This window comes from Carcharodon carcharias, chromosome 6, assembly GCF_017639515.1.
Source record: "Carcharodon carcharias isolate sCarCar2 chromosome 6, sCarCar2.pri, whole genome shotgun sequence".
Classification (NCBI taxonomy): Eukaryota; Metazoa; Chordata; class Chondrichthyes; order Lamniformes; family Lamnidae; genus Carcharodon; species Carcharodon carcharias.
The window spans coordinates 145,164,067-145,190,616 of NC_054472.1; the positions used below are offsets into that span (position 1 = coordinate 145,164,067).

A 26,550-nucleotide genomic window follows, 5' to 3' on the forward strand; every position below is an offset into this window, starting at 1 on the left:
TACGGGCCAAAGATGGGTAAATGGCGTTGAAGTAGAGGTCAGTCATGCTTTAAATAAAAGACAGAGGAAACCCGAGTTAATGAATAGTCTATTCCTGTAACTGGGTGAGAGCATTTTGAGTTAAAAGACAGTGGACTGTACTTGGTGATTACAGGTCTGTCACTAGTGGTTAAATGAATTAAAAAGGTAACAATTTGTTACTTGGGATATGACATTGACAAGCTTGGCATCTATTTCTTACCCATAGTTGCCTTAAGCAGATAGTGGTGTACCTTCTCAAATGAGGTTAAGCTACCTATCAGCCATGATGTGATAGAATGGCAGCACAAGCTTGTGGGGTTGAATGGCCTGTTCCTGTTGTATAAAGCATCACTGTGACTCCCGAGCCCCATTGTGACTATCAAGCCCAGAAAAACCAACTCTTTACACTTACATCTCCAACATCTGCCTTATTCCAACCAACAGACACCACCTACACCAACTGGTCACTGCAAGTGGCTAAATCTAAATGTCAGCTCCCACAATGGACCAGTGAGGAAAGCCACTATCTGAAATAGCAAGAGCCATTGGATCGAGTAGACTGTAGGTTCAGTTCTCAATCTCTGCTGAACTAATGATGGTGGCTGGAGGCTATGGAGTGGGGATGCTAAGTTCAGTTAGAAACAAAAACAAAAAATGCTGGAAAAACTCAGGCCTGACAGCATCTGTGTAGAGAAAGACAGAGTTAATTCTGTCTTTCTCTCTACAGATGCTGTCAGACCTGCTGAGCTTTTCCAGCATTTTTTGTTTCAGATTTCCAATATCCGCAGTATTTTGCCTTTATCTAAGTTCAGTTAGCTTTATTAGCCCAAGTGAGGAGGATAAACAAACCAGGGCGCTCATTCTCGATCATGATCTAGTGAATCTTTACTCAAAACAGGTTTGTGTGGTTGTCAGGATGAGAACCAGATTGAATGTGTCTGTGATGGCTCTTGCAGTGGAAATGCCTATCTAGGTGTCCAAGCTTCCAAACGAAGAATGGGCACATTGGTGTGGCACTGGAGCACTGTTGTTGCCAAAGAACAACAAGTAAAGGTGTCTTCAGGAGTGGGGAGTATTAATATATTGGATCCAAGGGCATTTTGCATAAATCACAAAAGGTTAATATGCAGGTACAGCAAGTAATCAGGAAAGCTAATGGAATGCTATTGTTTATTGTGAGGGGAGTTGAATAGAAAATTAGGAAGGTCATGCTTCGATCGTACAGGACACTGGTGAGGCCACATCTGGAGTAGTGTGCACAGTATTAGTCTCCTTATTTAAGGAAGGATGTAAATGCATTGGAAGCAGTTCAGAGAAGGTTTACCAGGCTAATACCTGGACTGGGAGGGTTGTCTTATGAGAAAAGGTTGGACAAACTAGGCTTGTATCTGCTGGAGTTTAGAAGAGTAAGAGGCGACATGATTGAAACACATAAGACCTTAAGCAGTCTTGACAGGGTGGTTCTGGAAAGAATGTTTCCTCTTGTGGGAGAATCCTGAACTAGGGGTCACTGTTTAAAAATAAGGGGTCACCCATTTAAGACAGAGATGAGGAGAAATTCTCTCAGCGGGTAGTCAGTCTTTGAAACTCTCTTCCTCAAAACGCAGTGTAAGCAGAGTCTTTGAATATTTTTAAGGCAGAGGTCAGTAGATTCTTGATAAGCAAGGGAGTGAAGGGTCATCAGGGGTAGGCAGGATTGTGGGGTTGAGGTTACAACCAGATTAGCCATGATCTTATTAAATGGCGGTGCAGGCTTGAGGGGCCAAGTGGCCTACTCCTGCTCCTAATTTGTACATTCGCACTGGAGCTGCTGATTACATAAAAATAAAACCACAAATGAAAGGCAAAGATGTAATTTACCCAAGAGAATGAAACTCAGCCCAATCTGAAAGTCAAGTGTGCATCAGGTAAGTAAAACTCCAATTCAAAATCAAGCTTCTTTTACTGAATTAGGAAAGTCGAAACTCATCCGATGTCGGATCCATATAGTCGGGTCAACCTCAAACAGGAAGCTAAACCCCATGAGTAATTAATTCTAGAAATGGAAGCTCAAATCGAACCCCTACAAAACAACAATCACTGCATTCCATCTCGGTAACATGAACAGTGAATGCACGCCAAAAGTGACCCTCTGCAGCAATTCTGTGCAACATGACCCCACTCAGACCTATTCTGGAGTGAAACTGCAAGCCCATGCTGCGAAACATCAGCATCAGTGCTTCAGACATCAGTGATGCCCTTGTGTACTCCCAGACCGAATACTGTTGCACCAGTATGGACCACAAGAAATCACACTCGACTTGTTGACGTCCAATTGAACACGGCAATGTGTACCGTTGGATAAATCGACCCTAACTGCCCATATTGTCGCACATTGCTCCATTCATTAACTGCGATGTTGCAACCATCCGGGAAGTCCAGCAAACTGAAGATGACAAGTGATTCCCCATTCATCAGAACCTCAGCAACATCCTTCAACACTTGCAGCTCCATCAGCCCTTTGGACCCATCCGTTTAATCTTCAACAATGCAACTTCAACTGGAAAGCCAAATGGAATGGTTTGTTACGAGAAGTCACAAACACCCTGTGAAAGACCCTGACACAGAAAATCCCTGGCTTCATAAGCACACAAGAAATAGAAGCAGGAGGAGATCACATGGAACCTCCCGCTCCATCACTCAATATCATGGCTGACCTGAACTTGGCCTCAATTCCACTTACCTGCCTGTTTCCCATAACTCCCCTATTGTTCAAAAATCTGTCTATCGTAGCTGTGAATAAATTTAATGACTTAGCTGCCACAGCTGTCTGGGGCAGAGGATTCCAAAGGTTCATAACCCTCCAAGTGAAGAAATTCCTCCTCATCTCCAATTTCGATGGAAGACCTTTTATCCTGAAACTGGGCCCCCTAGTTCTAGAGTCCCCAGTGAAGGGAAACATCCTCTCAGCAACTACCCTGGCATGTTCCTCATGCACAAAGTTGAACTGCATATGCACAAACCATGGCAGATAAGGACCTTTGCTGCACAAATAGAAAATGTAAAACCCTCCACCGTGCAGCCGTGGTTACCCAGAACAGACCATGGAACAAAGAACAACTCAATGCACAATTCACAAGTATGGCGTAATTATCTGGCTTAAACACCTGAATATAAAATTATAGTCATTGCTTTATATCTACATAGTTATAAGAAAGACAGACACAGGCAAGAGGGGAACCTGCATCCCATCCCCATGGGCTGCATTCAAATTCTGGTCTCAGGCATGAAAACGCACCACCTCAATGACTTCCCCTTTGCCTATTTTAAGGAATGGTGTCATCAATCAAAAGGCAGCACCACATGGGTTTTAATGTAATGTATACAAAGTCTAATTAACGAAAGAAACCTTTAATTTCAAACTATAGTATTGTTCTTTGGACTAATTACACACTTTTTACCTTGTGGGGCCATTCATTTTGGATGGTTTCATTACTCAGAGATTTTCAATCACCTCAAATGTCCTCGGGTATTGTTCAACGAGGAGCAGGGGGGAGTTCTCCTGGTGCCCTGGCCAATATTTATCCCTCAACCATGACAAGACATAGTGTGATCAATTATTTAATTGTTGTCTGTGGGGCCATGCTGTGCACAAATTGGCTGCCACATTTTCTACATTTAAACGGTGGGAACATTTCATTGGCTGTGAAATGCTTTGGGACATTCTGAGATGGTGAAAGTTGCTATGAAAATGCAAATCTTCCTTCCTCAAAATGCGTTGTTTCACCAAACCTTTACTCCCTCTAGGTTCGGCGTGCCTGTCCCTTTTATCAACGTCTCCACTGACATTGTTCAAGGTTCCTGTGGTACTCCACTCTAGCTCAACATACCCTTCCAAGTGGCAACCCTATTTCACACAGATCAATCTACAACAGCACTGCTGGGTGAAAGTAGATGTATCTTCAGCCGCTGCCATCTGTGTTTGTGGCGGGTTCAGGCAACTGACTGACTGATCAGTTAAGAGTCAAATATTGGTCAGATCAGGAAGATAGGATTCCTTCTCTAAAGGACATCAGGGGGGAATTGGATTTTCATAAAATCCAATAACTTCATGATCACTTTTAATAGTACCACTTTTTTATTTCCCAATTGTTAAAATTGAATGCAAATTTTCAAACTGTCATAATGCAATGTGAAGTCATGTGATGGACTCCAGGTTACTAATCCACTAATATAAGCACTACACCACCATATCCACTAATAATCCATATCATGCTACTCCTGATGGAAGCTGCATGTTTGAGGACAAGGTGAGCATTGGAGTTGGCTGGGATACTCTGTGATACTACCAATGCTCATACACTCAAACAGCAATGGTGTAGCTCTGCGCAGTCAGTGGTGTCATTATTCAGCTGAGGCATTAAACCAAGGCTCTGTTTGTCCCTTTCGGCGTATGTAAAAGACACAAAGCACTATCCAAAGAGCAGGGAAGGTCTCCCCAGTGTCCTCAGCAATATCTATCCCACAACCAGCATTATCAAAAAACAGATTATCTGATTATTTGTCTCATTGTTTTCCATGGGACCTGGCCATGCACACCTTGGCTGCCAAGTTAACCAACAATGACTGCGTCAAAAGTACTTAATTGGCTGTTAAGTGTCTTGGGATGTCCTGTGGTGGTGAAAGGCACTATATAATTGCAAGTTCTTTTCTTTGGTCAAAAACTCAGGAGCAGGTCAGGCTGATTTAATTTCTTACTCCATAACTCAGCCCCATTGTGCAAGAGAAAAAAATAAACAAAGGATAAGAATAGGAAAGTAAAATAAACAGTAAATGCTAGAAATCTTCATCAGGACACACAGTACCTGAAGTTGTAAATAAAAATAACAAATCATTGGTCTGGCTCTTCCCTCTCCAAACTCTTCATTTCTTGATGAAGGGTCCTCGCCCACCTTTATCTTCTCCAAGACCAATCTGTGTTTCCAGAACATTCTGCAGGCTTCTCATTTTAATATGCAGAGTTTGTCAAACCCCAGAATAGAAAATAAGGTGCATAAAGGACTTCCTACCACAGAGTGTAGGGGGGTTTTAATGACAGAAAGTCCTCTCTCCTCATTTAAATATTTTTTGTTTCATAAAAGAAAGTAAATTTTTTCCTGCTACATGCAGATTTACAGGGGTCAATTAGTGAAAGGGTTTTTTAAAAAAAACTCTGTACGTGCTTTACTATAAAATTTATCACAAATGTTCTCCCTCATGGCTATGTGAGTTTGTGATAACAGCTTGAAATGACTCAAGATGGCATCCAACTGTCTTCTTGGGTAAATGATGGCCACTATGTATGAGGGTTTTAGCCAGCTATGTTGCCCAGTCTGATGTTTACTGCCCTTCATTCTGACCCCATTGTGTCCAAAGCAATGAGATGGGGCCAACTGCTGAGTGTTTTGTACCAAACACTAACACTTTGCCAAGTAAGAAAGCATCCCCCCACCCCCACCGTTTATCTCCCTCTTCAACCAACCCCTCTCTGTTCACCCCACCCTCCATTCTCCCTACCTCTATACCACTGTCCAGTTAAAATCTAACCGAGACTACACTCAGGGCCCAGTACCCCCACCACACACTCCTGAGGTGTCGCAAGCTTCACCGCCCGCCCATTACATGTACGCGAGCGTCGTGGATTTCAGGCCTTGTGTATCTCTCTTCCCCAAAGCTATCCTGTGTGTATTTTTCATCCTCCCCCTTTCAAAGTTTACCCGCCATTTATTTTACCTTCGAACCAAACTAGGTTGGGAGATGGCCGGAGGCAAATAGGAGGGGGGAATTCAAACATGAGGGAGAGAGTGACCATCACAGGGGCCTGGGCTCCAGCCCTTCCCCTGGTGCACTGTTTCCCAAAACAGTCCAAACTCGTGTTTTTACACCCTCTCTCCCCAAATCACATTTCCTTTCCTAAATGTAGTTTCACTGGAAATCCGCCGTGTATCATTTAAATAAATCAATTAAGTGATAATAATAGATATTTTGATCACTTACTCGGTCGGGTGCTCTGGGTCATAAGCGTCCCCCATCTTCACCGAGCGGCGCTATTTTACTCAAAACATTCAGCATTAAAAAGGAAAAAATAATAATAAAGCAACGAGAAAGAAAAAAAATCCCCAACGATTCTCCCAGCCGGCGTGTAAATTTCCTCCTTTGTAAATTTCTCTTCCACCTTCGTTTGGAACGTTGAGACTTTTCCTCCCGAAGCGAGTAGCAACTCGACGTTCTGAAATTAGAATCCCGGCGCCCGCGACGTTCCAAAATCGAACCTTTTTGTATCAATTCTCTCCTCCGATCCGATACAAATGTTGCCCTTCAGCTTCATTCCATGCTCGCTGCTCCGCCGCCGGTCGCCTTGTGGCATCCACACACGAAGCCCTTCTCTCTAAAACATCCTTTCAATATATTATTGTACCGTGTATATATATATATATATATATAAAAACAACAGGCACACGATCTTTTTTAATCCCCGTTTTGCCTCTGCCAGAAAAATTATAACGTGAAAAAAATCTTTCCTCAGAAGGGATCGCAATTCTTTACATTCAAACCCATTTTCATTTTTTAATTTGTATTTTTTTTCTTTCTGGTTTCACTCTTGTTTTAAGCACACATTCTATATGTGTGTATTTTTTAGGCTCGAGAAAGAACACTAGGACGATGTACGTCGCTCCGTAACAAACGGAAATGAACCGAGAAGATTTTTTTTAAAGTGACTGGGACTTTCCTGTGCGATTGACAGTCGCCTGGGCCAATTGAAAGCTTCTGGCTTCCTGGTGAAACGGACACAACAAGCGACATTTTATTATCATTCATTCATGGAAGTTACTGCTGATAATCGTCAGGTTTGTATCTGGTTTTCAACGGTTAGGTAGGGGTTTGTTTTCTCGAAGAATCTCCTGTTCTGACTTTTTCCCTCTTCAAAGTTATAATTTTTAAAAGAGATCTGTAAAAGATGCGATTCAAAAACACTTGCCAATAACGTGGGAATCAAAAAGGAAACTTGGTTCGTTAATTTTGTTTATAGATAATTTGAAGGATTCCTGCAGCCTGTTTTTAAATTAACTTTAACACTGATATGAACATCGTTCATTTGGAGTCACACTCTTTGGGGTATCGAGAAATAGTTTCCTGAATCATTTTATTAAACTGCCAGGCACTTTCAGTTTTTTTTTCACTGATACGATCCCTTGGCAACGGACTGTGACCAATTGAATTACTGTAGAGTATAACACTGTGTAGAATGCCAACACGTGCATCACTAGCGTGTTCAGAGTTTTTGTAGACAGCAGAAAGTTAAACTGATTTCTGACACGCCCAGACAGATACTTGAATCCTAGAATTTTACAGTATAGAAGAGGCCATTCGACTCCTCATGCCTGTGCCAGCTCTTTGAAAGAACTATCCAATTAGTCCACCTTTCTGCTCTTTCCCCACCGTACTGCATTTGTTTTTCCTTTTTAAATGTATATCTAATTCCCTTTTGAAAACTGCTGTTGAATTTGCTTAGGCTATCATTTCACACGGTGCATTCCAGCTCATAACTCATTGTGGGAATTAAATTCTCCTCATTTGCCAGCTAGTTCTTTTGCCAGTTATCTTAAATCTGTATCCTCTGGTTATAGATCCACCCGTCTTCATACTTTCGTTCCTTGGTACCTTTTTACCAATCTGGGGAAGCGATACTTGGTTAATTGTAGCATTCAGAAAGTTGAACCTCAGGCAAGTTGCAGCCGGTGAAAATCTGAATAGTGGCTGCTGGGTGTCAGTGAGTCCCCCTTCATCACGTGGGTTATGGAGCCCAATAAAACCTTCCCACCGGATAGGATTAACCACCCTATGGTGGTATAAAAAATGGCTAATTCCATGGAAAGGTCATTCACGTTGCAAACAATTCACCAACACCAATATCTTTTTAATTCATTTTTTACAGGATATGAGCTTCGTTGGCTAGGCCAGCATTTATTGTTGGTGAGCTGCCTCCTTGAACCACTGCAGTCCCAATGGAGTAGGTCCACCCACAGTGCTGTTAGGGAGGGAGTTCCAGAATTTTGACCCAGCGACAGTGAAAGAACGGCAATATATTTCCAAGTTAGGATGGTGAATGGCTTGGAGGGGAACTTCCAGGTGGTGGAGTTCCCATGGGTTTGCTGCCCTTGTCCTTCTAATGGTAGTGGTCGTGGGTTTGGAAGGTGTTGCTGAAGGAGCCTTGGTGAGTTCCTGCAGTGCATTTTGTAGATGCTGCACACTGCTGCTATTGTGCGTCGGTGGCGCAGGGAGTGAATGTTTGTGGATGTGGTGCCAATCAAGCGGGCTGCTTTGTCCTGGACAGTATCAAGTTTCTTGAGTGTTGTGGGAGCTGCACTCATCCAGGCATGTGGGGAGTATTCCATCACACTCCTGTGCCTTGTAGATGGGGGACAGGCTTTGGGGAGTCAGGAGATGAGTTACTCACTGCAGAATTCCTAGCCTCTGACCTGTTCTTGTAGCCACAGTATTTATATGCCCTGTCCAGTTCAGTTTCTGGTCAATGGTAACCCCACAATGTTGATTGTATTCAGTAATGGTAATGCCATTGAATGTCATGGGGCAATGGTTAGATTCTGTCTTGTTAGAGATGGTCATTGCTCGGCACTTGTGTGGCAGGAATGTTACTTGCCATTTGTCACCCCAAGCCTAGATATTGTCCTGGTCTTGCTGCATTTGGACATGGACTGCTTTAGTATCCAAGGAGCCATGGATAGTGCTGAATATTGTGCAATCATCAGCGAACATCCCCACTTCTGTAAAGGCAAAATACTGCGGATGCTGGAAGAAGAATCATACGGACTTGAAACGTTATCTCTGTCTGTCTCTCTAGAGATGTTGTCAGACCTGCTGAGTTTTTCCAGCATTTTTTGTTTTCATCCCCACTTCTGACCTTATTATGGAAGGAAGATCATTGATGAAGCAGCTGAAGATGGTTGGGCCAAGAACAGTACCATGAGGAACTCCTGCAGTGATACCCTGGAACTGAGATGATTGACCTGCAACAACCACAACCACCTTCCATTGTGCTGGGTATGACTCCAACCAATGGAGAGTTTTCTCCATGATTCCCATTGACATCAGTTCTGCTAGAGCTCCTTGATGCCACACTCGGTCAAATGTGGCCTTGATATCAAAGGCAGTCACTCTCATCTCAACTCGGGAGTTCAGCTCTTTTGCCCATGTTTGAACCAAGGCAGTAATGAGATCAGAAGCTGAATGAACCTGACGGAACTAAAGCTGAGTGTCAGTGAGCAGTTTATTGCTAAGCAAGTGCCACTGTTCATGACCTCTTCCATCATTTTATTGATGATCAAGAGTCGACTGATGGGATGGTAGTCAGCTGGGTTGGATTTGTCCTGCTTTTTGTGTAGAGGACATACCTGGGCAATTTTCCACATAGCCGGGTATATGCCAGTGTTGTAGCTGCACTGGAACAGCTTGGCTAGGGGTGCGGCAAGTTCTGGAGCACAAGTCTTCAGCGCTATTGCCGGAATATTGTCAGGGGCCAAAACCTTTGTACCATCAAGTGCCTTCAGCAATTTCTTGATATCACGTGGAGTGAATTGAATTGGCTGAAGACAGACATCTGTGATGCTGGGGACCTCCGGAGGAGGCCGAGATGGATCATCCACTCGGCACTTCTGGCTGAAGATTGTAGCAAATGCTTCAGCCTTATCTTTTGCACTGATAGAGTCATAGAGGTCTACAGCACAGAAAACGGCCCTTCAGCCCATCAAGTCTGCATCAGTCAAACAAGTGCCTAACTATTCTAATCCCATTTTCCAGCACTAGGCCCATAGCCTTGTATACCATGGCATCGCAAGTGCACATCCAAATACTCCTTAAATGTTATGAGGATTTCTGCCTCTACCACTTTTTCAGGCAGTGAGTTCCAGATTCCCACCATACTCTGGGTGAAAAAATTCTTATCGCATCCTCTCTAAACCTCCTGCCCCTTACCTTAAATCTATGCCCCCGGTTATTGATCCCTCCACCGAGGGGAAAAGTTCCTACCTGTCTATCCATGCCCCTCATAATTTTATACACCTCAATCATGTACCCCCTCAATCTCCTCTATTCCAAGGAAAGTAACCCCAGTCTATCCAATCTCTCCTCATAACTAAAACTCTCCAGGCTAGGCAACATCCTGGTAAATCTCCTCTGCACTCTCTCTCATGCAATCACATCCTTTTTATAATGCGGATTCCAGAACTGCACGCAATACTCTAGCTGTGGCTTAACCAACTTTTTATCCCTGCTCTTATATTCTGTGCCTCGGCTAATAAAGGCAATTATCCCATGTGTCTTCTTAATCACCTTAACTACCTGTCCCGCTACCTGAAGGAACTGGTGGACATGCATGCCATGGTCCCCCTGATCCTCGGCACTTCCCAGGGTCCTACCATTCATCATGTATTCCCATGCCTTGTTTGTCCTGCCCAAGTGCATCACCTCACACTTATCCGAATTAAATTCCATTTGCCACTGATCAGCCCATCTGACCAGTCCGTCTATATCCTCCTGTAATCTAAGGCTATCCCCCTCACTATTTACCAGCCCACCAATTTTCGTGTCATCCGAGAACTTACTGATCAACCCTCCTACATTCTAGTCGAAATCGTTTATATATACCGCAAACAGCAAGGGACCCAACACCAATCCCTGTGGAACCCCACAGGACACAGGCATCCAGTCACAAAAACACCCCTCGACCATCACCCTCTGCTTCCTGCCACTCAGCCAATTCTGGATCCAATTTGCCCAATTGCCTTGGATCCCATGGGCTCTTACCTTCATTATCAATCTCCCATGCAGGACCTTATCAAAAGCCTTGCTGAAGTCAAAGTAGACTATGTCAAACGCATTGCCCTCACCTCTTTGAAAAATTCAATCAAATTGATCAGACATGACTTCCCCTTAACAAAACTATGCTGACTGTCCTTGGTTAATCCCTGCCTCTCCAAGTGTAGATTAATTCTGTCCCTCAGATTTGCTTCCAATAGTTTCCCCACCATTGAGGTTAGACTGACTGGCCTGTAGTTCCCTGGTTTATCCCTTCCTCCCTTCTTGAATAACGGTATCACATTGGCTGTCTTCCAGTCCTCTGGCACCTCACCTGTAGCCAGAGAGGCATTGAAAATTATTGCCAGCGCCCCTGCTATCTCTTCCCTTGCCTCACTCAACAATCAGGAATACATTTCATCCGGGCCTGGAGATTTATCTACTTTTAAGCCTGCCAGACATTTAAGAATCTCCTCTCTTTCTATGCTAATTTCTTTAATTATATCACAGTCCTTCTGTCTGATTTTCATACCCACGTCGATGTGCTGGGCTTCTCCATCATTGAGGATGGAGGATATTTGTGGAGCTGCCTCCTCCAGTGAGTTGTTTAATTGACCACCACTATTCATGACTGGATGTGTCAGGACTGCAGAGCTTAGATCTGATCCGTTGGTTGTGGGATCGCTTAGCTCTGTCTATCACTTGCTGCTTATGCTGTTTGGCACACAAGTAGTCTTGTGTCGCAACTTCTCTAGGTTGACGCCTCATTTTTAGGTATGCTTGGTACTGCTCCTGGCATGCCCTCTTGCACTTTTCATTGAACCAGGGTTGATCCCCTGGCTTGATGGTAATGGTAGAGTAGAGTCTATGTTGGGCCACGAGGTTACAGATTGTGTTCAAGTACAATTCTGCTGCTACTGACGGCCCATAGCACCTCATGGATGCCCAGTTTTGAGTTGATAGACCTGTTTAAAATCTATCCCATTTAGCACGGTGGTATTGCCACACAACACGATGGAGGGTATCCTCAATGTCAAGATGTGATTTTGTCACCACAAGGACTGTACGGTGGTCACTCCTACCAATACTATCATGGACAGATGCATCTGCGGAAGGCAGGTTGGTGAGGATGAGGTCAAGTATGTTTTTCCCTCTTGTTGGTTCCCTCACCACCTGCTGCAGAACCAGTCTAGCAGCTATGTCATTTAGAACTTGGCCAGCTTGGTCAGTAGTGGTGCTACCGAGCCACTCTTGGTGATGGACATTGAAGTCCCCCACCCAAAGTACATTCTGCACTCTTACCACCTTTAGTGCTTCCTTCAAGTAGTGTTCAACGTGGAGGAGCACTGATTCATCAGCTGAGGGGTGTGTGGGGCAGTACATGGTAACCAGCAGGAGGTTTCCTTGCCCATGTTTGACCTGATGCCATGAGACTTCATGGGGGCCAGAGACAATGTTAAGGACTCCCAGGGCAACTCCCTCCTAACCATATTCGACTGTGCCACCACCTCTGCTGGGTCTGTCCTGCCAATGGGACGGGACATACCCAGGAATGGTGATGGTGGTGTCTGGGACATAATCTGTAAGATATGATTCCATGATTACAACTATATCAAGCTGTTTCTTGCCGAGTCTGTGAGACAGCTCTCCCAATTTTGGCACAAGCCCCTAGTTGTTAGTAAGGAGGACTTTGCAGGTTCAACAGATCTGGGTTTGTCATTGTTTCTGGTGCCTAGGTTCATTCCTTTTTATTGGTTTTTTTAGCGGTTTGGCACAACTGAGTGGCTTGCTATGTAGGCCATTTCAAAGTGCATTTAAGAGTCAACTATGTTACTGTGGATCTGCAGTCACATGTTGACGGCTCATTTTCAAATTTGCCTGGTGCTGTTCCTGGCTTGCCCTCTTGCACTCTTCTTTGAACCATGGTTGATCCCTGGCTTGGTGGTAATTGTAGAGTAGGGGATATGCTGGGCCACAAGGTTACAAATTTTGGTTGAGTACATTTCTGCTGCTGCTGATGGCCCACAGTGTCTCCTTCCCTCAAGACCTTGTGTATGGAGGTAGGGCAACCTGTCCTATGTACATTAGTACTAACCTCCTGAGCTTTTTTAACTGTGTTTTCCAATGGGGCCAAAGTCCGCAAGCTGCTTTCACTGTTTGCTCCAAACTGCTCTGAGAGTGAGACCAGGTGAGAGATCATTAAGAGTCACCCATGTTGCGTGAGATTGGAGCCACATCTAGGCCCAGACATTTAGGCTCAAGGAAGATTTACGAGAATGTTGCTGGAATAGAGAAATTTAGCTATGAGGAAAGATTGGATAGGCTGGGGTTGTTTTCTTTGGGATTGAAGAAGCTGAGGGGAGATTTCATCAAGGCGTATAAAATTATGAGGGTCCTGGATAAAATTGATCTATTTCCCTTAGCGGGAAGGACAATAGCCAGAGGGCATAGATTGAAGTAATTGGCAGAAAGATCAGAGGGGTGTTGAGAATTTATCCGACCATAGGGTGATGGGTTTCTGAAGTTCACTGCCTGAAAGGGTGCTAGAGGAAAAAAACTCAACATTTTTAAAATATTTGGATATGCACTGGAAGTGCTGTGACCTACAGGGCTATGGATTAAGAGATGAAAAGTGGGATTAGGCTGGATAGCTCTTCTTCAGCTGGTGCTAACATGATGGGCTGAATGATCTCCTGTGTGGTAAATTTTCTATGTTTCTATATTTCTACCAGGTCAGAGTGGCAGGTTCCCTTCCCTGAAGGGCATTAGTGTACACCCTTGGGTTTTTGTGATATTTGCTCCCCACCCTAGTTTTAGTGGTAACACTCTGACCTCTGAGTAAGAAAGTCATGGCTTCAAGCCCTACTCCAGAGACTTAAGATAAACCAGGCTGACACTGCAGTGCAGTACTGAGAGAGTGCTGCATTGTTGGATGGTCCATCTTGCAGGTGAGACTGATGCTAGGTCTTCTATTTCAGATTTGAAGAAGAGCAAGATCCTGGACAACATTGACCACTTGACCAACATCACTAAAAACTGGTTAAATGTTTGTGTGTGTGTATATTGTGAGAATTGGCTGGGAGGTTAAGACATGAATGGATAAAGGCATTAGGTGTGCATTTGTAAAGAGATAGTTTGAGGCACAAGTGAATAGGTTGGATCTAACATATGCATATTTAGATGAATTGAGAGCTTGTTTGAATATAAAAGGGATGTCAGAGGTGACAAGAAACATTTTTGCATTTTACAGGAGTTCCATAGGTAAATAGAAAAGGGCAAATTACTTTTTATTGACCCAAAAACAGAAACAAAATAGAAACATGAAAGATTTTATATTTGGAAGGATTTGGATTTCAAAGAGGTGTGAGAAAAATGGAATAAAAACAGAAAATACTGGAAAAACTCAGCAGGTCTGACAGTGGAGAGTGAATCTGCGTTAATGTTTCGAGTCCCTGTGACTCATCTTCAGAGCTAAAGAGGAGTATAAATGAGATGGAATTTATACTGTGATAGAGGGGTGGAACAGGTAAAACAGAATATAAGGTTAGCGATAGTTTGGGGCTAAGGAGAGAATGACAATGATGCTATGGACACAAGACAAAGGGAGTGTTAATGGTAGGTGATGAAGACTAAAGAAGGTGCTGATAGTGGCATAAAGGTGAGAAAACAGACATGTTAATGACAAAACAAAGTTCAGCATTCATGAAAGAACAATGTGGAACAAGTGACAGATGGCCCTGTGGCTGGAGGGGGGCGGTGGTTGGGGAAAAAGGATGAAAAAGGGGATAAATAAATGAATAAAAATAAAGATAAATATAAAAATTATTAAATGAAAAATAAAATGTAAAAATAAATTTTTATAAAAGGGGTAAAGATGGAGTAGAGAGTTCACAATCTGAAGTTATTGAACTCAATGTTAAGTTTGGAAGGCTGTAAAGTGCCTAATTGGAAGATGAGGTGCTGTCTTCCAGTTTGTGTTGGGCTTCACTGGAACATTGCAGCAGGCCAAGGACAGACATGTGGGCATGAGAGCAAGAGGGTGTGTTGAAATGGCAAGCGACAGAGAGGTCTGGGTCATGCTTGTGGACAGACTGAAGGTGTTTCACAAAGCGGTCACCCAGTCTGCGTTTGGTCTCCCCAATGTAGAGGAGACTGCATTGGGAGCAGTGAATGCAGCAGACCAAATTGAAGGAGGTGCAAATGAAGCGCTGCTTTACCTGAAAGGAGTGTTTGGGCCCTCATATGGTGAGGAGGGAGGAGGTAAAGGGGCAGGTGTTGCACCTTTTGCGATTGCATGGGAAGGTGCCATGGGAAGGGGATGAAGTGTTGAGGGTGATGGAGGAGTGGTTTCACAGAGGGAATGGTCCCTACGGAATGCTGACAGGGCAGGGAGGTGGGTGAGGAGAAGTAGTGTTTGGTGGTGGGATCATGCTGGAATTGGCGGAAATGGCGGAGGATGATCCTTTGAATGCGGAGGCTGGTAGGGTGAAAAGTGAGGACAAGGGGGACCCTATCATGGTTCTGGGAGGGAGGGGAAGGGGTGAGGGCAGAGGTCAGACCCAGTTGAGGGCCTTGGCAACCACAGTTAAGGAAGAAGGAAGACATGTCAGAGTGCCATTTTGGAAAGTGGCACCATCAGAACAGATGTGATGGAGGCGAAGGAACTGAGAAAATGGGATGGAGTCCTTACAGGAAGCAGGGTGTGAGGAGTTGTAGTCGAGGTAGCTGTGGGAGTCGGTGGGTTTGTAATGAATATTGGTAGACAGTCTATCACCAGAAATGGAGACAGAGAGGTCAGGGAAGGGAAGTGTCAGAGATGAACCATGTGGAGGTGATATAGGGGTGGAAATTGGAAGCAAAATTGATTAATTTTTCCAGGTCTAGATGAGAGCATGAAGCGGCACTGATACAGTCATCGGTGCACCAAAAAAAGAGTTGTGGGAACAATGGAACTTGTTATGAAAGGGGGAAAAGGGTATTTTAAAGTTACTGGGGCTGTTGGCTGTGAGTGGAAGATCTCCTGGAAACAGTTCTAGGTTGGGGAAGATGCAGTTTGAATCTACCATCCACTCAAGCCAGAAAAGTTTTGGGCTGCAAAAAGTAGTCTTGTTCAAAACTCTTTGATTTCTACAGCAGAGTGGAAGAGAGTTTAAGAAGTTGTTTGGTATGCCTTTATTAAAACTACAGAAGTTTGCTTTGGATAACATTACAGATGTTTAATTATTAAAATCTAGTAAGGGAATGTTGCCTGAAAGGTGTTTACTGGGTGGCTGTAAAAGATCCCACGGCAGTATTTTAAAGAAGAGCAGTGGAGTTCTACCTGGGTTGGTGGCCAATATTTATTCCTCAATCAATATAATAAAAAACAGATTATCTGGTCATTAAAACAGTGCTGTTTGTAAAAGTTTGCTAAGTGTAAATTAGCTGCAGGGTTTACTACATGAAAACAGTGACTATACTTAAAAAGCACTTCATTGGCCATAAAGCGCTTTGAGATGCCCAGCGGTCACGAAAAGCACCATATAAATGCAATTCTTTCTTTTCTCACTCACTGTCTCTCATGTTTAATCTCAATTTTAACTTAACCTGCACACTGGAAATGGGGCGGGTGTGAGTTGGATGTCCATTTTAGACTTATCCCAATTTTGAAGTCAGTGATAGTAAAATCAGTCTGGTTGTAAAATGGGCATCTGTTTCTATCTCATTCCTTTCCCATCGGTGGTTTGTATTAAAATTGGGCTTTTGTCTCTGTTTTTCTCCTTCCCTTTTCCATATTTTTTCCCACGGATGCTTTTCATTAAAGGTTCTTACTAAAAGATATGAGAAATGACCAACATATTTTTCTTTTCCTCTAGGAATGTCCACCATTTGGCTACAGGTCAGGCAGTGTGGCAATCAAGTTGGACAGGAATGGTGGAAACTCATTGCCAATGAAAGGGCTCCAAATTCTGCTGTGGACAGGTCAGTGATCTCACCTAGAAAGTGACTGCTGCTGAGAGGCAGTGAATCTGGGGCAATTAGAGCTTTCAAGATTGAGATCAATAGATTTCTTTTGTTGGCTAAGGGCATCACGCACTCAAAGATGTGGCGAAAAGGTGGGTAAATGGAGTTGAGCAATGATTTATTTGGTTCTTTGAATGGTGGAACAGGATCAAGGGGCTGAATGGCCTACACTTGTCCGGAATGCTCCTGTGTATCAACGTTGCATTCGCTTTTCAGATTGGCCATTGGCACTACCAGGGTTTTGCCAATTGGCATTCTGATGAGTAAAAGTACCACCTGGTATAGCGCTAAACCACATAAGGATTTCAAGCTCGAACTTAGATCTGTACTGAGTTAGCTGATCTCACCAGAGCGGCAGCTGGGGTTGTACAGATGACTCTGACTTTGTGCACCTGTCTATCTCACCTACACCTATTATTTTCTATGTCTGCTTTGAATTTGGCCATATGCTAGAGTGGGAGGAAATTAGAAGGGATTCCACTCCTAATTGTTATCTGTTGACCTTTGCTATGTATTGGCTGGGTGCAGGGAGAACTGGACACTGCTATCGTGCCCCACATTATGAAGTAGCCTGTCGGCACTCATTGCTGCGCTTCACTGGTGAAGAATGGAAAATTTCATGCAATATTGTACCCAGCTAGGATCTGTGGCCTCAAGAAAGGAGACGACAAAAATTGGGAAAGATTTAGCCAGAAGAACCTATCTTAAAGGTGTAGAGAATCAATTGCATAATAAGCATCCAGCCACTTGGACCAAATGTGGAAGTTCCTTGTTTGCTTCCTTGGGAACGAATCCAATTGAAAATAGATTGGGAGTCCTTGTGGAAATAAAGTCTGGCACTGAGCCAACTATTTGATGATTAGAGTGTATTTTTCTTTTCAACAAACTGTTATTAGTTTTCTGTATTAATTCCATTATTATTCCTTCAAAAGGAAAAAAAAAATGCAATGTGAAATGATCCTCAGTTACCAGACTGGTGGGACTTGGGCTTCTATCGGAAGGATCTGGGAGTTGCAAGGAAGCACTTCCCAGCAGGAAGGAAGGGGAAATTTTTGGGAGCCCATTCCCCATCACTCAGGAACTTATTATCGGGCTGTGGGCACCTTCATAGCAGATGTAAAGGCATTACCTGGTGTGTCTTTAAAAGAAAGAACTTGCATTTGTATAGCATATTTCATGACCACAGCACCAAAGTACTTTAATCAATTAAATGCTTTTGAAGTGTATTCACTGTGTAATGCAGGAAATGTGATTGGCCAATTTGTGCACAGCAAGGTCCCACAAACAGCAATGAGAATCACGACCATTTAATCTGTTTTAGTGATATGAACATATGAATTAGGAGCAGGAATAGGCCACTTGCCCTTCGAACCTGCTCCACCATTCAATAAGATCATGACTGACCTGATTTTAACCTCAACTTCACATTCCTGCCTACCCCGATAACCTTTCATCCCCTTGCTTAACAAGAATCTATCTATCTGTGCGTTAAAAATATTCAAAGGCTCTGCTTCCACCGCTTTTTGCAGAAGAGCGTTCCAAAGACTCACAACCCACTGAGAGAAAAAAAGTCTCTTCATCTCTGAGGGTTAAATATTGGTCAGTACATGAAGGACTCCCCTGCTCAATTTCAATTAGTGCTAAGGGATCTTTTATGCCCACCTCACAGGGTAAATGTGGCCTTGGTTTAACATCTCACCTAGAAGACAAAATCTCTGAGAGTGCAGCACTCCCTCAGTACTGGACTGAACTATTGGCTTAGATTATGTGCTCAAGTCCCTGGAGTGGGGCTTAAATCCACCACCTTCTGACTCAGGTGAGGGTGACACCATTGAGCTACAGCTGACATCAAACTAGACCATAAATATAAACCAAATTTTAGAGACAGGAGTATGGAGAGAGAGGCCTGGGAGTTCACATACACAAGTGAAAGTGTTTACATGAAGATGGCAGGACAAGTTGACAAAACTGTTAAGCTTATGGAACCGTGGGCTTTATAAATAAAGACATAGAGTATAAAAGCAAAGAAGATATGCCAAGTTACTGGTTGGGCGTCAGTTGAACTGTTGTGTCCAATTCTGGTGCTACATTCCAGGAAGGATGTCAAGATCTTGGAAAGAGTGCAGAGCAGATTTACCAGAATAATTGCAGGGACAAGAGCTATGTGGGGAGATTGGAGATGCTGGGTTTGTTCTCCTCAGAACAGAGAAAGCTAATGGGAGATTTCATAGAGATGTTCAAAACTATGAGGGGTTTTGACACAGTATATAAGGGGAAACCATTTTCATTAGCCAGGAGGTCGATAACTAGAGGGCACTGGAAAGAAATTGCAGGGCAATGGAAAGAGTATGGGAGTGGAACCAATTGGATAGTTCTTTAAAAGAGCTTCCTGTGCTTTGTGCCTCTACAATTCTATGAGTGTGGTGCCAGAGTGACTCAAAACGATTCATTAAAGATTCCCCATGACATCACCCTCATGGGGAGAGATGATAGCATAGTGGTAATGTCATTAGACTAGTAATTCAAAGGCCCAGCTCTCTGGGGACACGGGTTCAAATCCCACCATGGCAGCCGATGGAATTTGAAAATTAATTGAAAACTAGTCTCAGTAACAGTGACCAGGAAACTATCATAAATTGTCATAAAAACCCATCTAGTTCACTAATCTCCTTTAGGGAAAGAAATCTGCCATCCTTGCCTAGTGAGACCTAAATGTGACTGCAGATGCACAGCAATGTGATTGACTTATAACTGGCCTCTGAAATGGCTTAGCTAGCCACTCAGTTCAGGGCAGTTAGGGATGGGCAACAAATGCTGGCCTTGCCAGTGATGCCCACGTCCCATGAAAAGGAGAAATAAAAAATTTGACACTATGGCCTGGTCAGGAAAGAAAAATCCACCATGGCCTCTCCCTTTCTTATCTCTGCTATCGGCTCCAGCTCTACAGTCCTCTGATAACTTTGCATTTCTTCAGTTCTAGCCTTTTTTGCATATTCCACTGCCTTCACTTCACCATTGGCAGCCATGCGTTCAGTTGTCTAAGGCCTAAGCTCTAAAATTCCCTCCCTAAACCTCTGCCTCTCCTCCTTCAAACATATCTCTGACTAAGCTTTTGGTCACCTGAATGATCTCTTCTTCTTTGGCCCAGTGTCAATTTTTGGTTGAATACGCTCCCATGAAGCCCGTTAGGACATTTTACTATGTTGTGATTGGCAGCCTTCCATTCTCATGATTTGATAATTCGCACCTTGGTTATCAACTCTGTGTTAAACCATGCCTGGTGTGGCTCAGGAGCTCCACTCTGACATGGCAGTCTCTGCTGCATTTGTTGCAGAGAAAGGCAGTGGGCTGTGAGAAGGTGCAGGCTTCACTGGCCTCTGTTTTCTCTAGGCCTGCTTCGCCAGCTGAGCTTCCTTATTACTTGTAACTGCTGTATCCTACATTGCATTAATGCTCTGGACTGTCCACTCCAGGGCACAAGCATGGGCAAAATTTATGGAGACCCTGGGCTGCCCAAATGCCTGGGTCCCTTCTCAACCTCCCTGGTTGAGTCCAAAGGAATGCAAAGCACTATGGCACCGGCTCGGTTGCTGGAGTTGCCAGCATTTAGACATTAGTCTGCCTTTTGGCTCTGCTCCAGCCTTTTTGTCAGGGTTTTCTCCCTTATCCTTCAATTCTCCTGAGGTATCCACAAGACAGTGGAGCTATTCACCATAGTGGGTGTTTGATTCATGAGCACCAGGATGTGTCCACATGCCAGTGGGCCTGCATGTCTGGGTGTGTGAGGGGTCAAGCCTCCTCTGTATTCCTCTGAAGCTTTAGCCTTGGCCGCGAAGGACCCAATTTCTGTGTGTCACCATAAAGAGATGCCGCTGAAGACTTGCTAATGGAGACGTTGTGTCTTCTTCTGAGGCAGTCCCTCAGGATAGAGGATGACTTGCTTCCATTCTGGTTCGATTGGTTCTGAGATGGCTGAAAAATCCAATGTGTGATCTGCAGACTCTGCAAGCGGGTTAGGTGGTCCTTGAAGGCTGGGTAAATGGATTGTTTGGAGGTTTGTGTTCTCCCTCCTTTGGCCCTGCTTGTCCCTGATATGTTTGGTGTTTCCCCGGATGACCCTTCTCCTCCATTTTGGTTGGTCACAAGGCAGGGACTCCCATAAGTTGGTAGAGATGTTTGACCTCTTCAGGGATGCTTTGAGGACATCCCTAAAGCTCTTCTGCTGTCTTCCTGGGAGTTCCTGCCGTGATCAAGTTCCGACGTTGCATACTCACAGGAAGAGACTTATGAATTTGGCTCTCCTTTACACATTGCCGCTAGCCAGCCGTGCAGACTGAAAATGAGAAGAAACCTATAACACGCAAGCGAGACCATGCTAACTTCCTTCTGGACACATCACGTCAACCTGTTGGATACACTATGGGCGGGATTTTCCAGTCTCGCCTTTCTGGTCCCACCCGTGCCAATTCCCGCCATGGGTGGGACTGGAAAATCTTGGCCTATGTAACTATTTTACTGTGTTAAATGTGCTACATAAATGCAAGTTATTGCTGTTGTTGTGGTGATTGCTACAGTTTTTAATGGCCTTGTACCTCTTAAGACTTTGTTGAATTTTGTTAAGCATATGACCAGTGTCAGCACATAAGTAAACCAGGACATCTCATAAAGGACCCATTATTAACAAGCCAATTGAAAGAGTTGAGGGATAAGATCAAAGGTCACTTGTCCACAAGGTGCTGGTTGAGAAATGGCCTATATTATCAGTGGTAGACCCTGGGGCTGATTTTAAAGCACCCACCTTGCAGAAACAGTGGGAAAGGCTTCAAAATCAAGCATCCTGCATTACTGTTCCCTTCTTGTTGGATTCCTCTGGTCACCAATTTAACAGCTCACTATGTTAGGTGGTCAAGACACCCTTTGGAAGTAGGCAGGAGACATTTCCCATCCCTCCTGCACAATGCTGCCTTCTCCATGACTTATCCGATTGGTAAACCAATAGCCCACACATTGTGTTCCACCCACAGGCAGCCAATTGCTGCCTTCCACCCATATCAGAAAGGCAGTTGACTGACAAAGTGCAGATAAGGCCTGGAGGTTAAAATACTGCAGAGCTTAAACTTTGACCAATATGCTTGCCCTCTCATCCAAAACTCACTGCGGGGTTAAAATTGACCCAAAGGTACCCAGACACAGGAACTCTTATGGAGTAGATGTTATGACCAATGCTGTTCTCAGAATAGATTTATCCAATCAGGGAAGGTTGGGCTAGTTTTATGTCTGAACTTGTCATTCAATTATAGACTTCAAGAGGACATCAACGGGCTGGTAGAATGGGTTGACGCATGGCAAATGAAATTTAAAGCAAATAAGTGTGAAGTGATTCATTTTGGTAGAAAAAACGAGGAGAGGCAATATAACATAAAGGGTTCAATTCTAAAGTGGGTGCAGAAACTATGGAACTTCAGGGTATATGTGCATAAATCATTGAAGTTGGCAGGGCATGTTGAGAAAGTGGTTAATAATGTGTACGGGATCCTGGACTTTCATAAATGCATAGAATACAAAAGCAAGGAAGCTATGATGAATTTTTATAAAGCACTGGTTCGGTCTCAACTGGAGTATTAGGAAGAATGTAAACGCATTAGAGAGGATCCAGAAAAGATTTATGAGAATGGTTCCAGGGTTGAGGGACTTCAGTTATGTCAGTAGGCTGAGAAGCTGGAGCTGTTCTCCTTAGAGAGAGAAGGTTGAGACGAGATTTGATAGAGATGTTCAAAATCATCTGGACAGAGTAGATAGGGAGAAACTGTTCCCATTGGCAGAAGGTTTAAGAATCAGAGGATGCCGTTATAAGGTGAATGGCAAAAAAACCAATGGTTCTTCCCCAAAGAGCATTGGAGGCTCGGTCATTGAATATATTCAAGGCTGAGTTGGTTAGATTTTTGATCAACAAGGGAGTCTAAGGTTATGGGGGCAGATAGGAAAGTGGAGCTGAGGTCACAATCCGATCATCCGATCACCCATGATCTTATTGAATTGCGGAGCAGGCTCGAGGGATCAAATGGCCTATTCCTGCTCCTAATTATTGTGTCGTGTGTTCTTGTGCAACATGAGGAAAAACACTTTAATGCTGCGAGTCGTTAGTCTCTGGAATGCATTGCCTGAGAGTTTGATGGAGGCAGATTCAATGGTGTCTTTCAAAGGGGAATTGAATACTTATCTGAATAGAAAAAGATTGCAACGTTACAGGAAGACGCCAGGGCAGTGGGACTAGCTGCGTTGCTCTTTCAGAGAGCTGGCACGGACATGTTGGGCTGAATGGCCTCCTCCTGTTCTGTACCCATTCTGTGTTCCATGATTTTCTGGACAGTGCCAAATGTAATAGCTTCAACCTGCCCCACACTATCTTCAGACCAGGTGACTTGATAAAGAGCTTTCACAGCCTGACCATAATCTGGAAAGTCTGGGATATAAGCTACCATATTAGTTATTGCTACCATATTGCTTATTATTCAATACATCAAGAATCTACCAGGCCTTTATTCATCACCATGCATATGACAAGCAGGCAGTTTGTTAGTAAGAGTCAGAAAGGCACAGTCAAGGGAGACCATCAAGAAGGCTAGAAACATGGTGGAGTATTTCTTTAATTCATTCTTGGGATGTGGGTATTGCCTGGCAAAGTTGGCATGTATTGCCCATCCCTACTTGCCCTGGTTTGATACAACTGAGTGGGTTGCTAGGCCACTTCAAAGGGCAGTTTAGAGTCAGACACATTGGTGTACAACTAGGGATGGAGACAGGATGAAAGATTTCCTTTTTCGATAGTGATGTATACCCCCCCTAACCCTTGACTCCTTTGTTAATCAGTTGAGTTTTTTTACACTCCAGCAGTTCCATGGACACTTTGACCAGCTTTACATTTCTGGGATTTTGTTTTGTCTGAATTTAAATTCTCAGACTTTATGATTTGAACTCATGCTGCTGCACTGCCAAACCTTCATGAACTAAGGGAAACCTTAATTATGTTGACCAATATTGCAATGCCTGCTATCAGAGGGGTATTTTGTCACCAAAGAACCTGACTGTCATGTTAGCAACAAACCTACCACATGAATATGTTAAGTTGTTCCCTCTCTCGTGAGGAAGTGACCCTGTGTAACTTAATGGCCCCAGAAGAATAGGAAAGCAAAGTATTTAGTTCCTTACCTGAGAGTTAAAACAAATTTTTTTTTTTTAAATCAGTTCCAGCTGTCTCCTAAACAAAAACAAAAATAAAAATACCTGGAAAACTCAGCAGCTCTGACCGCATCTGTGGAGAGGAACACAGTTAACGTTTCGACTCCGTATGACTCTTCAATAGTACTAAGGAAAAATAGAAGAGAGGTGAGTTTTTCCAGGTATTTTTATTTTTGTTTTTGTTTTGGATTTCCAGCATCCACAGTTTTTTGCTTTTATCTCAGCTATCCCCTACACAGATACAGCAAGGCAGGAAATTGCTTTCAGATTTTTGCTCAGAGATATCAAGCAATGGAAAAAAAAATTGTACAGGAGGCCAATACACACATTTCAAAACCAGTGCATTAATACACATACCCTGTACCAGACAGTGCGAGGAAACATTTAGATATGGAGGTAGAGCATATGTTGGTCCTGGGACCAATATGACTCTTCCAAAACCCGTGTCGTCATATTAGGCCCAAGGTTTTGTGTAAGCTAAATACTTGGCAGAGACTTGTGCTTTGTGCAGAGGACATCAGGAAGAGCTAGGCCACTGAGTATTGAATGATCTCAGTCCTAATGCAAAGATAAAGAGAATGTTTACTCTTGTGGAAAAGAGCACAACCAGATGTCATCAATATGACCAAGAAATTCAATAGGGAATTGGGAAGAAACTTCTTCACTGAAAGAGTAATGAGAATGTGGAACTTGCTAGCACAGGGAGTGGTTGAAGCGAATAGTATAGATGCGTTTAAGTGGAAGCTAGACAAGAATATGAGGTAGAAAGAAATCGATGCTTATGGTTATAGAATTAGATGAGAAAAGATGGGAGGAGGCTCAACTGGAGTATAGCTGGCATGGACTAGTTGGTTTGAACAGCCTGTTTCTGTGCCGCATATCCATGTAATCCTATGTCAAGATCTGGTCATGTTCTGCACTTGTTATGTAATCAGGGATGCAATTATGCTGTTTGGCATGTATGTCTCTGTTGTGGCTCAGCTGGTAACACTTGCCTCTGATTCGAAAGATTATAGGTTCAAGTCTCACTCCAGGGATTGAGTTTAAAAATTGAGGCTGGCATTTTATTGCAGTACTGAGGAAGTGTTGCATGGTCAGAGGTGGTTTCGTTCAGACGAGTTGTTAAACCAAGGCTCTGTTTACCCTCAAAGGTGAGTGTAAAAGATCCCACTGTTTAAAAGAAGAGCAGGGGAGTTATCCCCAGTGTCCTACCCAGTATTTATCACCCAGCCATCATCATTAAAACAAAATTACCTGGTCATTATCACATTGCTGTTTGTGGGAAATCGTGTGTAAATTGACTGCCAAACTACATTACAACACTTCAGAAGTACTTTCCTTTGCTGTAGATTGTGTTGGAGTGTCCTGCGTTGTGAAAGGTGCTATATAAGTGCAAATCATTCTGTCTTTCATTCCAAGGCTGATGGATTCCATTCTAATAAGAGTTACTGTGCATTGATGACATAGCCATTTTTTATTAACATGAGAGGAGCACTGCGCTACTGTTACTACATCTTAGCTAGTTTAGTTAATTAAGAGGTGGATGGGTAAGGCCAATGATTATAATATAGGTGTGTCTGAGGTATTATATCGTGGACACTGAGTAGGTAAAAGGGGAAAGCAAACCTATTGGAGCTGACACCATTGTTCATTGGGTCTGCCCAACGGCGAGAAACAAAAAAGCAAGAGAGACCCTCATCTTGGTGCCTATTGTTACAAGTTACATATGAACATATCAATTAAGAGCAGGAGTAGGTCACTCGGCCCCTCGAGCCTGCTCCGCCACTCAATAAGATCATGGCTGAACTGATTGTAACCTCAACTCCATATTCCTGCCTATCCCCGATAACCTTTCACCCCCTTGTTTATCAAGAATCTATTCAGCTCTGCCTTAAAAATATTCAAACACTCTGCATCCACCGCCTTTTGAGGAAGGAAGTTCCAAAGACTCACGGCCCTCTGAGAGAAAAAAATTCTCTCCATCTGTCTTCAATAGGCGACCCCTTATTTTTAAACAGTGAACCCCTACTCCTAGATCCTCCCACAAGAGGAAACATTCTTACAACATCCAACTTGTCAAGGCGCCTTAGGATCTTATACATTTTAATTAAGTCACCTCTTAATCTTCTAAACTCCAGTGGATATAAGCCAAACCTGTCCAATCTTTCCTCATAAGATAACCTGCCCATTCCAGGTATTGGTCTAGCAAACCTTCTCTGAATTACTTCCAATGCATTTACACCCTCCCTTAAATGAGGAGACCAATATTGTACACAGTAATCCAGATGTGGTCTCACTAGTGCTCTGTATAACTGAAGCATAACTTCCCTACTTTTATATTCAATTCCCCTCACAATAAATGATAACATTCTATTAGCTTTCCTAATTACTTGCTCTATCTGCGTACTAACCAATTTTAATTCATGCTCTAGGGCATCCAGATCTCTCTGCATC

The 26,550-nt window shown here is 43.4% G+C and overlaps 2 protein-coding genes across 4 annotated transcripts in view; one reads left to right on the forward strand and one right to left on the reverse strand.

Annotated features, from left to right (window-relative positions):
* The window catches only part of setd2 (SET domain containing 2, histone lysine methyltransferase), a 109,926-nt gene extending 103,264 nt beyond the window's left edge, over positions 1-6,662 (reverse strand). The window contains exon 1 of one of the 3 annotated variants that reach the window (XM_041189730.1): positions 6,037-6,662. In XM_041189730.1, the coding sequence (XP_041045664.1) occupies positions 6,037-6,071 (35 nt within the window). In that variant the 5' untranslated portion in view covers positions 6,072-6,662. The remainder of the gene's footprint in view (positions 1-6,036) is intronic. The other 2 variants (XM_041189726.1, XM_041189727.1) reach the window with 2 other exon arrangements.
* A 159-nt stretch (positions 6,663-6,821) lies between these two features.
* The window catches only part of LOC121279425 (tubulin delta chain-like), an 86,998-nt gene continuing 67,269 nt past the window's right edge, over positions 6,822-26,550 (forward strand). Inside the window, exons 1-2 of the mRNA XM_041190667.1 lie at positions 6,822-6,887; positions 16,710-16,815. Coding sequence (XP_041046601.1) covers positions 16,712-16,815 — 104 coding nt within the window. The 5' untranslated portion in view covers positions 6,822-6,887; positions 16,710-16,711. The remainder of the gene's footprint in view (positions 6,888-16,709; positions 16,816-26,550) is intronic.